Below are 14,333 nucleotides of genomic sequence, written 5' to 3' on the forward strand. Positions count from 1 at the left end.
ACTGTATATCACCCTAAATATGATGGGATTTAAATTGCTTAATTAACTTAGGAACCACACCTGTGTGGAAGCACATGCTTTCAATGTGCTTTGTATCACTCATTTAGTCAAGTGTTTCCTTTATTTTGGCAGTTACCTGTATTTTTTATGTAACACATTGCACCTTCCTGAATAAACTCCAGAATAAACCTCAAGAACAAGGAGATTTTACTGGTGCTCAGGAGGTCCCTAACGTTCTACATCTGTCTGGGTGTTATATGCTTAAGTTTTTAAAATATAACTAGCAAATATATAGTTTATTTTCTAGAAACCTATCATTAGCTACATTGATGAACTCAGCTGATGGTGGGAGTTAGCTGGCTACCTAGCTCTTTCCCAGCAGTTTCAGCCTAGATACTGTAGCTAGCTAGCTATCTAATGGCCTTTTAAAAATCTTTATAGATAATATAAATAAATACATTTTCCTCTCGAATTTAGAGCTGCCTACATCAATGAGATAATGAAAAACACGTTGAAATATCATTGTAGATTTGCAAGCAAACATATCTCATATCATGCAAGCACAGGTGCAATTCGAGAGAGCACAGGCAAGTATACCATGAGCAGGGAGCTCAACATTAATTTTTTTTGCGCTCAATTCCACTTTCTGGGCACCCAACATTTTTGTCTGAGCTCTTAACTCTCTCTCAGCTCCTCAACATGATCCTATGCGCCCTCTAGATTTTTTTATCTCAACTCTCTCCAACTGCGCTCAACATTATTTTTCGCGCTCTCTTGTAAGACTGAAATGACCTATATGCCTATTTTTTTGCTGCCATGGGCTAATTGAGAGGTGGGGGGTTACAAATAACAGTGCCTTTGAGTCTGACAGGATATCAATTACAGGGTCGAAGCAGCGTACCACGTTATGGCAACAATATGTCTGAGAATAATATTTTCAATATTAAGGTATTTTGGATTCCGCATTATTTCATTGCAGAACAATAATCCAAGCTCCAGCTGGACGAATCGATTTCTGCAGCCTTTTTAAATGATAGTGGCCAATTACATTGAGAGTGCATCTCTTCCCACCCTTCCTGCATGGTTCAGCTGTGTTTAGAGCCGAAACTCGCTCGTTCCAAACCGAAACAGTGAACAGACACTGGCCGTTGTGTTGGTCGGAGCGAAGCCACAAAGACCTCTCTCCCTCCCTCTCCCTCTCTCTCTCCATCGCATTGCATTCTTCTCCTCTCTCCTCCAATCAGCGTTCTATAATTACCGAGACCCCCCCTCCCTCCCCCTCTTTCGCATCCGACACCACGTGATCATAACCAGACCGTAACCTGCTGCTGGTGGGCGCAACGCGGATTCCAGAGAGATGAGGAGGTGAGCGCAGCAGACGGACTCACTGAGCGTCTGAACACAATTACGAGGGGACCGCTTGTCAAGGAAGCCTGTGGCATTTCTGGATATTACTAGGACGTCTCCGTATCGAAACCGTGTGATATAAACATTATTTCAGCTTCTATTCCTTCCACCCACCCCTTTTTTTTCATCTTTATTTTCTCTCCTCATCGTTGAGCCTCCTTCCTCTACCTGCCTGCCCATCCTCTTTCACTAGTTTACCTGGCTAACTTTCCCCTTGACACCATCCCACACACCCTCCATTGCTCCCCCCACCCGACCTTATCACCCGAACCCCCTTCACATTGTAGCTGCGCCACCTCGAATCGGGCGGAACTCGTTGGTTACTCTACAGGACTTCATGGGGCACGCATTCTTGCACAGAAGATGTCCCTTTCATGGTCACTGAGCGCCCCGGTGAAACAGCCAACGCCTGGACCGGAGTTGTTGGTGCGTGTCTGCCTCTTTTGCCCAGCTCGCTTGTGTTGTCGGGGTACGCCGCTGAACTGAGATGGGTCTATCCGTGGCGGCGGCGGCACTACAGGAGCCCCGACGCTCGCACCAGTGGAGCCGGACAGTGGGAGATTGGGTCTGGATCACCGTCGTATCGGTTTTAGCCACTTTACCTGTAGAGCAACTTTGCGCTTTCCCGTCATCCCTCAGCGACTGTCAGACGCCTACCGGCTGGAACTGCTCTGGTAAGAACGCTAAGGAGTCGGGTGCATTTCTTTGGGCTACATTAAAATCCCGTCTGTATGTTATGTCTGCCTGTTCCAGATGTGCGCCTTTGTAAGCAGGGCGGCTAATAGTTTTTCCCGTAACGGTAATGAAAGTCTTATTGCATATGGGAATTTGGGGTGGACAGGCTAATAAATTATCGAGGACATTGTCTGCAAATAGCATCGTTTGGGTTTTAGAGGAAAACATTATTCCAAATAGCCAAGGAGTTAGGATGGTCATTAGCCCTCGATCATTTCTGGGTTGCCTAAAGGTTCCCTTATATTATAATACGCTATGGCTTTATCATTGACAACATACAAATGAATTTATTCGCAACAAAAAATATTTGATGCAATTCACCAAAATGGCACATTGATGCAAATGTCCATGAAATTAAATGTTTACCTTTCTTGCATTGTTTTGCTTATTAATCAATTAATTAGCACACATTGGCTATTATTATGAGCCTGTTATTATTATAACTAGCCTATTTTATAGTTATTATTAGTCACTGTTGTTGCGGAATCATTTGCGCGGTGCAAAATTTAGAATTGCAATTATTTCTCAGCATAGGTTCGTCGTCACTTGAGGAATTCAAGTGCCACATTCTAGTTTATATTTTAGACTCCCCAAGAGTGTATGTTTGATTCATTTTAAAAACTAATGAATAACGTATTATTTCTTAACTTGTGAGCAATTGGAAATGTCTCCAATTGTCACCAAAGACAATATTTAACCCATTGCACGCACTACAATGATTTTATTTGTTCACTATAGGCTGCTATAAACCTTTTCAATTGTGTAATCTATAGATTACCAGAATACAGGTAGCCTATTTGTCTGTTCTTTAGCCAACTGCACGGCGAAATATAGCCTTTTCTTTTTATCTACCTGGCGCTGTTCCGTTACCTGCAGGAGTTTCATTTAGTGCTACCCGGAATATGAACCTTACCGCTTTTTTATAGGCCGGTGTAAACTTGTTTTCCCTTTTCGGTGCTAAACCGATAAAAACATGGACGCGAGGCTGTAAAGCACGTCCGCGCGACAGCCTGCCTTTGTAAATCATCTGACTGTGCCGCCGTTGATTTTCTGTCGCATTTCTAAATTTGAATCCTAAAATAGCCGCAACCCTTTTCCCCACATTTGAGAACAGTAGGCCTAAGTGCTTGAGCATTATTCTACACCCACTGATTTTGAAATGTGCAAGTATCACCGTCATTTAGTCTGTAGCTTACATAAAATGCAAAATGATTGTGATGACAATTTATTATTTGCGTTAATCCATACACTTGGACCTGTAGCCTTCAGCTCATTTCCTTTATAAGCATATGAATGTACTTGTGAAAAGCTCTCTCTACAAACCCCCAGTCCAATTACCCATCATGTTGCCTATTATCACACAATAAATGTAGATAAGCAAATAGACACTGGATTTGTATTTTTTTTAGCAAGAATGTACAAACTATGCATTTGAGTGAAATGCATGCAGAGCACTACCTGAAAATGGTAGGCTGCAAGGTCTGAGTGCTTAAAAGCCAACATTAAATATTTGGCCAACATTGCCAGAGTAACAGGTTGGGATGGTAATCTTGGGACCAGAGGACTAAATATGCTATCCTGCATGCGTTTTATGTCCCATTTCCTCAGCCAGTGAGGAATGACTAGTGCGTCCCAAATGCACCCTGTTCTCTGTGTAGTACACTACATTTGACCAGGGCCATAGGGCTATGGTCAAAAGTAGTGCACTATATAGGGAATAGGGTGCCATTTGGGACGCATCTTGGTAGCTAAACTATTACTGGACTGTTGTAGATAATTAGGTCAAAGCTCTGTCATTTATCAACCCCGGTTTGCATCCCTCGTTTCTCTCTAATGGGCTGGACTAGACTTGACTTAAGAGACTTATTTTAGTCTTATTGCCTTTTCACATCCTGAATGTCTATCTTATTAATGGATTCACAGAACTAGTTTCACTTTGTTTTTTAGGCTCTAAACTTTGTAACTGTGATGTATCAATGGATTGTGTGTGTGTATGTGTGTGTGTGTTCATAGGTCTAACCAACATGGTCAAGTTCATTGAAGGTAATTGTGAGGGTGAACGTGAATGTGTTGTTGATGATGATGATGACGATTTGGTGTCCCCAAGTCAAACCCATATGATCCTCTTAGGGGGCTGTGTCTGAGCTTTCATCCCTCCCAACATGAAAATGTAACAAGTGACACATTGTCCATTATGAACATGAATGGTAATCCTCAATGATGCAAAACACTGAACCCCTAAATAGCAGCTGGACTCAATGGAAGCCGCCTTCCTGGTCATGGTCGATATAAACCAATGATATAATGAATAGATGTTTTCAACACCAAGTCCGTGGCTGCTTTGACATGACAGTGAAAATACTTTGATTGCAAAGCAAGAAATGCATTAGTTGTTATCATGTCCTTCTTTAATGATAATATAAATAATAATAATATATGCCATTTAGCAGACACTTTTATCCAGAAGGCTTGTTTGTCCCTGGTGTCAAGAATTCATTTGACTGTGCTTGGATACTGTACATGATCAGAGAATGAGAGAGAGAGAGAGAGTAATTTGGCTAAGATGATAGCATAGTATATGTTGTTGATATTGCATTATGGTCTTGGTGGTATCTGAAAATAACCATTGTTAGCTGGAAGGCCAACATGGTGATTGGATAGGCAGAAGGGATGGATAGATTGATGGTAAAGGAAACACATGGAAACTCATGCATGTGGCAAGAATGTTGTTTGTGGCCTTGCTATTGACAAACCTCAGAACTATAAAAGAGGAATGCATATTTCTGATACACAGCTGTCCCGGTAGCACTTTATTTGATGGTACTTGGTATATCATTAGTAAAGTATGTGCTATAGTGTACTTTCTTGCACGAATTGTGTCTATTGGTGCAGGTTATTATTGTGTAATTTCCATTTTACCATGTCAATTCTGATTTTAGGATGACCTTATCTGAAATACCCGTGACACGGTCTTCAATAGAGATTGTGGACTAAAACTACTAGGAGAATATACAATATGTTGTTAATTCCATCAACCTGGGCCTTGTTTCACAGATTGTTTTTTTGTTTGTGTTCATAGCTAGATCCCAATTAAGTTGCATCTTTAGCAACTGAGCTGTTTCCATAAAGACGTAAAACACTGTTGCAATAAAACTGATCAACGAAACGTAACTTTCTGTGAATATGAAGTCACTGGTTTAATAAGAGGCAACGTTTACAGATATTTCCACAAGCTGGTGAGACTCTTTTACGAGTTTATACAGTCAGTGTTTATATTGCACTTTATTAACAACCACCATTGTAAAAACAACAACATTGAACGCTAGAAACCAGATCAGAGAGAATTATCAGTGGCCCAAGGTCAACGGAATCTCTGCCTCTGAGGGTAGAGGTGGAAAATCCTTCAATATCATCTAATCGAAACAGGATCAAAAGTTGCTAGGCCTACAGATGTAGGATCTTAATTTGATCACCACATTGCAGGTGAACTTGGAAATGTAAAACTTGTAGTGTATTTGAGGTTTAAAAAGGCTTCTGAAGTTTGTTTCCACTTCGAAATTTCAGACTTGATTTTCCCTTACAAAAATGTCTGTTAATTATAATCCACATAATAATTCACATTTCCTGTTGCTGCAGGATTATTTATCTGCTGTAGGAAAATTGCTCAAATTAAGATCCTATATATGTAATTGTCGACTGCTTGCCTCCAGCAACCTTTCAAACAGGCCTTTTTCGATGTATAAATCACCATGTATTAACTACTGGCCATGGATTAACTACTGGCCATGACCTGAGTTCCCCCTTTCATTTACACATGAGAGATCAGAAAGAGTGCTCTTGAACACATAAGTCCCCCGCTCTTTGCAATGCTTGTTACCACTAACAAGCAATGGTTCTCTTACAGGGGAAACAGTTCAAACCTGTAGCCAGGAACTATGAAATACTTGACATAAGAATGAGGTCAAAGAAGAGTCTCTCCCTGCCTTGCTGTTGTTCCGTTCTACATTTCTAATTTATTCCTTTTTTTTTAACCAACACAAGGCTTGAAAACAGGGAATGTCCTATAGAGCTATCTGGCTCTATGTGACAGATACAGTTCCACGTATGTTAGTGACGTATTGGACTGTGGAGAAATTGCTTAGGATTTCATAAGTGCTTCGCTTGCCGTCTTAATAGTTGGCATATAAACATCACATTTTGCATATTTGATGTTTGCCAGCTTGTTTTGGTAAATTATTTAGTTCACTGTTATCTCCTCCTTTAACAGTGGGTGGGGCATAGGAATTACAAATAGTATTGGCCTCTGACATGGCATATTTTGCAGCTAAGAGCACATTAGGCCTGGAGCAATATAAAGATGTAGGATCTTAATTCGACCAGTATTGTCGGAGCAAAATAATCCTACAGCAACAGGATTTTAACGTTTAGCCCATAATGATGTTTGATGGGTGGTTAAACTATAAGCTGGCCAAAATTAGGCTACATGAAAAGTGCAATACTGTTAATATAACCGTGTGTTAGTGTGGGTTTTCAGTGAATTTATGTAAATCACGAGCTCATCTGCATTTCCTGCAGCAGTGCAGGAAAATTCTCAGCAACAACAGAGTGATCAAATTAAGATCCTACATCAATTTTTTATGTAGTGGAGGTGCTGGTGGGGCTCCAACTAGTTTTGCTCTGGTAAATAATGGCCTTATGGAAACAAAGCACACCCTCACATGATTGGTTCATAGTTCAACGACTACCTTAGCAGCTCACCTTGGGTAAATGTATGTATGCATGGGTATTTTCACATATTTATGGTTTAATAATAGTTTAGGCATGCTAGTGAGTGGTTAAGGTAATGGTTAGGATATAAACACGTTTGCATTTGACCAACTACCACTTGTGGCTTACAAGTCCTGTGCGTGAAGCGCTCTGCCACCCCAACCTAGCAACCTACTCACCAATACCTGTAATGACAACTGCTGCATTTGCACTGAATGGCAATATGTTCAAAGACACACAAACTGACCCTCCCATAGACTTGTTAAAATGTGTATAACGTCCAGAAAATACTGCGCTCAGGAAACGTGCAGCCGAGATACAGCAGCAACAATACACCAACACATTTGTGGATACGCCATATCAAAGTCATACTAGCAACCGCGAGCTGCCCAGTGATGCAAGCCTACCAGATGAGCTAAACGCCTTCTATGCTCGCTTCGAGGCAAGCAACACTGAACCATGCATGAGAGCACCAGCGGTTCCGGACGACTGTGTGATCATGTGATGGGTGATATGAAGGAGTCAGTTGCAGGAGGGCAAATCACAGAATAAAAGGTGCGGAAAACAGGCGCACTGGAAAAACAACGAAGCACACGGGTGAAAATAACCCGGCGATACAAAATAACAGAGAGCTCCACCGAGCTAATCGAACCTCCACAATAAACAATCACACACAAAGAAAAGGGGGCAGAGGAAACACTTATACAGGTACTGATGAGGGATATGAACCAGGTGTGTGTAATAAACAAGACAAAACAAATGGAATGATGAGATGAAGAGCGGCAGTGGCTAGAAGGCCGGTGACGACAAACGCCGAAGCCTTCCCGAACAAGGAGAGGAGGCAGCCTCGGAGGAAGTCGTGACAGTACCCCCCCTTGACACGCAGCTCCAGCAGCACGCCGACACCGGCCTCGGGGACGACCAGGAGGACGTGGAGCAGGGCGAGCCAGATGGCGACGGTGGAAATCCCACAACAGGGAGGGATCGAGGATATCCCTCACCGGGACCCAGCACCACTCCTCCGGACAGTACCCCTTCCACTCCATGAGGTACTGAAGGCCCCCCACCCGACGCCTCGAATCCAGGGTGGAACAGACGGAGTAAGCCGGGGCCCCCTCGATGTCCAGACGGGGCGGAGGGACCTCCCGCACCTCAGACTCCTGGAGCGGACCAACCACCACCGGCCTGAGGAGAGACACATGGAACGAGGTGTTAATGCGGTAATCTGGAGGGAGTAGTAACCTATAAGTAACCTCATTTATTCTCCTCAGGACTTTGAACGGCCCCACAAACCGCGGGCTCAGCTGCCCGGCAGGGTAGGCAGAGTGGGCAGATTCCGGGTCAAGAGCCAGACCCGATCACCCGGTACAAAGACCGGGGCCTCACTGCAGTGGCGGTCAGCGTTGGCCTTTTGGCGATGCACGGCGCGTTGGAGGTGGACGTGAGCAGCGTTCCACGTTTCCTCCACGTGCCGAAACCAGTCATCCACAACAGGAACCTCGATCTGGCTCTGATGCCAAGGTGCCACAGTGCCAGATCCGGCTGATAATTTAAAACACATTGAAAGGACGTTAGGTTAGTGGAAGAGTGGCGGAGAGAGTTCTGGGCATATTCGGCCCATGGCAATAACACCGACCACTCCCCCGGCCAGTCCTGGCAGTAGGACCGCAGGGACCTACCCACATCCTGATTCACCCGTTCCACCTGCCCATTAGACTCTGGGTGAAAACCAGAGGTCAGGCTGACGAGACCCCCAGACAGTCCATGAACGCCTTCCAGACCTTGGATGTGAACTGGGGACCCCGGTCAGACACTATGGCCTCTGGTACCCCGTTGTGCTGGAAGACGTGTGTAAACAGGGCCTCCGCAGTCTGCAGGGACGTGGGGAGACCGGGCAGAGGAAGGACGTGGCAGGCTTTGGAAAAGCGGTCCACAACGACAAGGATGGTGGTGTTACCTTGAGAGAGGGGAAGATCAGTAAGGAAGTCATTACACAAGTGAGACCATGGCCGTTGTGGAACTGGGAAGAGCTGTAACTTACACGCTGGGAGGTGCCTAGGTGCCTTACTCTGGGCGCACACCGAGCAGGAGGAGACATACACCCTCACGTCCTTAGCCAAGGTAGGCCACCAGTACTTTCCGGTCAGACAGCGCACTGTACGACCGATACCTGGGTGACCAGAGGAGGGGGACCAATAGATCAGACGGTCACGGACAACAGAAGGCACATACTGCAGCCCAGCTGGACACTAAGGTGGAGATGGCTCTGTGCGTAACGTCCGCTCTATGTCTGTGTCCATTGCCCATACTACCGGCGCCACAATGCAGGAGGCCGGGAGTATGGGGGTGTTTTCTATGGGCCTCTCCTCTGTGTCGTACAGCCGTGACAGTGCGTCTGCCTTCACGGTCTTCGTACCCGGGATGTAAGATAGTGTAAAATCAAACCGGGTGAAGAATAGGGCCCACCTGGCCTGGCAAGCATTCAGCCTCCTCGCTGCCCGGATGTACTCCAGATTATGGTGGGCCGTCCAGATGAGGAAAGGGTGTTTTGCCCCCTTGAGCCAGTGCCTCCACACGGTCAAGGCTCGGACAACAGCCAACAGCTCCCGATCACCAACGTCGTAGTTCTGCTCCGCCGGGCTGAGCTTCTTGGAGAAGAAGGCACAGGGGCGGAGCTTGGGTGGCGTGCTCGAGCGTTGAGATAGGACAGCACCTATCCCTACCTCGGATGCATCCACCTCCACTACGAATGGTAGTGATGGATCGGGATGGGCCAGTACCGGGGCTGAGGTGAACAGAACCCTCAGGTTACTGAAGGCCCTGTCAGCCTCATCAGACCAGCGGAGCAGGGACGGCCCACCCTTCAACAGAGATGTGATGGGAGCTGCGACCTTGCCAAAGCCCCGGATAAACCTCCAATAGTAGTTGGCAAAGCCAATAAAGCGCTGCACCTCCTTAACCGTGGTTGGAGTCGGCCAATTACGCATGGCTGAAATGCGATCTCCCTGCATCTCCACACCTGAGGTGGTAATGTGGTATCCGAGGAAGGAGACGGACTGTTGGAAAAACAGGCACTTTTCTGCCTTGGCATAAAGGTCATGTTCCAACAGTTGGTCCAGCACTTTGCGAACCAGGGACACATGCTCGGCACGTGTAGCGGAATTCACCAGAATGTCATCGATGTAGACCACTACACCGCGACCAAGCATGTCCCGAAACACCTCGTTCCCAAAGGACTGGAAGACGGATGGAGCATTCATCAAACCGTAAGGCATCACCAGGTATTCGTAATGCCCCGTGTTTGTGCTGAATGCTGTCTTCCAGTCGTCCCCATCTCGGACACGCACCAGGTTGTACGCACTCTGGAGAGCTAATTTTGTGAAGAAGCGCGCCCCATGCATTGACTCGATCACAGGTGGAATGAGGGGTAGAGGATAACTATAACATATTGTCCCATTGTTCAGTGCTCGGTAATCAATGCAAGGGCGCAGACCTCCGTCTTTCTTCTTCACAAAAAATAAACTTAAGGAGACGGGCGAAGTGGAGGGACATATGAACCCCTGGCGCAGGGACTTGGAGACGTATGTCTCCATAGCCTCAGTTTCAGCCTGTGACAGGGGATACACATGACTCCTGGGAGGCACAGCGTCTACCCAGAGGTTTATCGCGCAATCCCCCGCCCGATGAGGTGATAATTTGGTTGCCTGCGTTTTGGAAGATGCGTGCGCCAAATCGAGGTATTTGGGGGGAATGCGCACGGTGGAGGTAGTGTCTGGACCGTGGTTGCACCAACGGAAACACCTAGACACCTACCCTGACACTCTCGCGATCACCCCTTGAGAATCCTCTGCGGCCATGATAAGGTGGAGTTGTGGAGTGCTAACCAGGGAAGACCTAACACAACAGGGAAATCAGGAGACTCAATAATAAATAAAAAAGTGACTTGCTCTCGATGAGTCTTGTGCGTAACCATAGTGACTGGTGCTGTAACTTCCCTAACGAACCCGGACCCTAATGGTCGACTGTCAAGTGCTCTGATGGGGAGTGTAATGGATAGGGGAACCAATGTAATGCCTAGACTATGTGCAAATGACCTCTCCATAAAGTTCCCAGCTGCGCCTGAATCGACCAGCGCCTTACACTGGGGAACTACTATGTAATCAGGAAGTGGATGTGTAGGGTACAGTGCGCAGCAGAGGGCTCTGAACGAGTTTGGGTATTCAATACCTGGGGTGACGCGAGAGTGCCCTGCCTGCCGCCTCCAGACCCAAAAGTTGCCGAAGACAGCGTGCAGGAGAATGTCCTCTCACGCCACGTGAGTGACACTGGTGCTGTCGTCCTCCGCTCTCCCGGATCGCTGCTCCACCCAGTTCCATCATCTCCTGATCCGGGTTGGGGGGAAGTGGAACGGGCAGGCCCCTTCCAGGACGTCCTCTAGCAGCCAGCAGGTTGTCCAACCGGATGGCCATGTCCACCAGTTCATTGAAGGACAACATGGTGTCCCGGCAGGCTAGCTCCCTTCGGACGTCCTCTCGTAGATGGCACCGGAAGTGGTCGATGAGGGCCCGCTCGTTCCACCCGGAACCAGCCGCTAGTGTCTGAAACTCCTGTCCGAAACTCCAGCCGAAACTCCCCTGCCTCAGGTGGACTATCCGCTCGCCTGCCTCTCTACCTTCAGGCAGGTGGTCGAAAAGTTTGCGGAAGTGGCGAGCGAACTCCCCGTAGTTGTCCAACGCGGCTCCTCCTTCACTCCAAACCGCGTTGGCCCACTCCAGAGCTTTCCCAGAGAGACGGGAGACGAGGGCGGACACCTTCTCCTGCTCCGATGGAGCCGGGCTGACGGTTGTGAAGTAGAGGTCCAGCTGCAGGAGGAATCCCTGGCAGCGGGCAGCTGTCCCGTCATACTCCCTAGGTCGGGATAGTTGAATCCCTCTGGGTGCTGGAGTGTGGGTGGCTGGATCCGGTCGCTCAGCTGGTCTCGAAGGATCGGGTCCTCTCCTCTTCAGGCGTTGGACGACCTGGAGAACCCGATCCATCACTTCTCCCAAGCTGGCTAGCATATCAGAATGCTCCCGGACCCGTGCCAATACTCCTGGCATGTTCGCTTCTCCTGCTGTCTCCATGTCGGGTGTGTGATTCTGTGATGGGTGATTTGAAGGAGTTAGGCGCAGGAGGGCAAATCACAGAATAAAAGGTTTATTCCGAACACAGTAGTACGCAGCAATGCATCAAACACTTCAGTGAGGAAAACAGGTGCACAGGAAAAACAACGAAGCACACGAGTGAAAGTAACCCGGTGATACAAGATAACAAAGAGCTCCACCGAGCTAATCGAACCTCCACAATAAACAATCACACACAAAGACAAGGGGGCAGAGGGAACACTTATACAGGTACTGATTAGTGGATATGAACCAGGTGTGTGTAATAAACAAGACAAAACAAAAGGAATGATGAGATGAGGAGCGGCAGTGGCTAGAAGGCCAGTGACGACGAATACAGAAGCCTGCCCGAACAAGGAGAGGAGGCAGCCTCGGAGGAAGTCGTGACAGATCACACTTTCTGTAGCCGATGTGAGTAAGACCTTTAAACAGGTTAACATTCACAAGGCCAGACGGATTACCAGGACACGTACTCAGAGCATGCGCTGACCAGCTAGCAAGTGTCTTCACTGACATTTTCAACCTCTCCCTGAACCAGTCTGTAATACCCACATGTTTCAAGCAGACCACGATAGTCCCTGTGCCCAAGAACGCCAAGGTAACCTGTCTAAATGATTATCGCCCCGTAGCACTCACATCTGTAGCCATGAAATGCTTTGAAAGGCTGGTCATGGCTCACATCAACACCATCATCCCAGACACCCTGGACCCACCCAAATTTGCATACCGCCCCAACAAATCCACAGATGACACAATTTCTATTGCGCTCCACACTACCCTTTCCCACCTCAACAAAAGGAACACCTACGTGAGAATGCTGTTCATTGACTACAGCTCATACTGCCCTCCAAGCTCATCCCTAAACTAAGGACCCTGGGATTAAACACCTCCCTCTGCAATTGGATAATGGAATTTCTGACGGGCCGCCACCAGGTGGTGAGGGTAGGCAATAACACATCCGCCACTCTGACCCTCAACACAGGGGTGCGTGCTTAGCCCCCTCCTGTACTGCCTGTTCACCCACGGCTGCATGGCCCACACGACTCCAACATCATCATTACGTTTGCTGACGACACGACGGTGGTGAGACAGCCTACAGGGAGTATATCAGAGACCTGGTAGTGTGGTGCCAGGACAACAACCTCTCCCTCAACGTCAGCAAGATAAAGGAGCTGATCGTGGACTACAGGAAACGGAGGGCTGAGCTCTCCCCCATTCACTTCGACGGCTGTAGTGGAGATGGTCGGGAGCTTCAAGTTCCTCTGTGTCCACATCACTAAGGACCTATCATGGTCCAAACACACCAACACTGTCGTGAAGAGGGCATAACAACGCCTCTTCCCCCTCAGGAGGCTGAAAAGATTTGGCATGGGCCCTCAGATCTTCAAAGAGTTATGCAACTGCACCATTGAGAGCATCTTGACTGGCTGCATCACCGCTTGGTATGGCAACTGCTCGGCCTCTGGACCGCAAGGTGCTACAGAGGGTAGTGCATATGGCCCAATACCTCACTGGAGCCGAGCTCCCTGTCACCCAGGACCTCTATACCAGGCGGTGTCAGAGGAAGGCCCTAAAAATTGTCAAAGTCTCCAGCCACCCAAGTCACAGGGTGTTCTCTCTGCTACCACACAGCAAGCGGTACCGGAGCGCTAAGTCTGGGACCAAAAGTTTCCTGAACAGCTTTTACCCCAAATCCATAAGACTGCTGAACAGTTAATTAAACAAACTTTCTGCTTTTCACCCCCTACCTACATGTACAGTGGGGAAAAAAAGTATTTAGTCAGCCACCAATTGTGCAAGTTCTCCCACTTAAAAAGATGAGAGAGGCCTGTAATTTTCATCATAGGTACACTTCAACTATGACAGACAAATTGAGCATTTGTTTTCTCCAGAAAATCACATTGTAGGATTTTTAATGAATTTATTTGCAAATTATGGTGGAAAATAAGTATTTGGTCACCTACAAACAAGCAAGATTTCTGGCTCTCACAGACCTGTAACTTCTTCTTTAAAAGGCTCCTCTGTCCTCCACTCGTTACCTGTATTAATGGCACCTGTTTGAACTTGTTATCAGTATAAAAGACACCTGTCCACAACCTCAAACAGTCACACGCCAAACTCCACTATGGCCAAGACCAAAGAGCTGTCAAAGGACACCAGAATCAAAATTGTAGACCTGCACCAGGCTGGGAAGACTGAATCTGCAATAGGTAAGCAGCTTGTTTTGAAGAAATCAACTGTGGGAGCAATTATTAGGAATTG

The 14,333-nt window shown here is 47.1% G+C and overlaps 1 protein-coding gene across 1 annotated transcript in view; it reads left to right on the top strand.

The window, feature by feature from the left end:
- Positions 1-1,894: 1,894 nt before the first annotated feature.
- LOC311129401 (tomoregulin-2-like) overlaps positions 1,895-14,333 on the top strand; it is a gene marked incomplete at both ends in the record, with an annotated part of 158,082 nt that continues 145,643 nt past the window's right edge. Inside the window, one exon of the mRNA XM_084161684.1 lies at positions 1,895-2,081. Coding sequence (XP_084017810.1) covers positions 1,895-2,081 — 187 coding nt within the window. The remainder of the gene's footprint in view (positions 2,082-14,333) is intronic.

Source organism: Coregonus lavaretus (assembly GCF_964263955.1).
Source record: "Coregonus lavaretus genome assembly, chromosome: 5".
NCBI lineage: Eukaryota > Metazoa > Chordata > Actinopteri > Salmoniformes > Salmonidae > Coregonus > Coregonus lavaretus.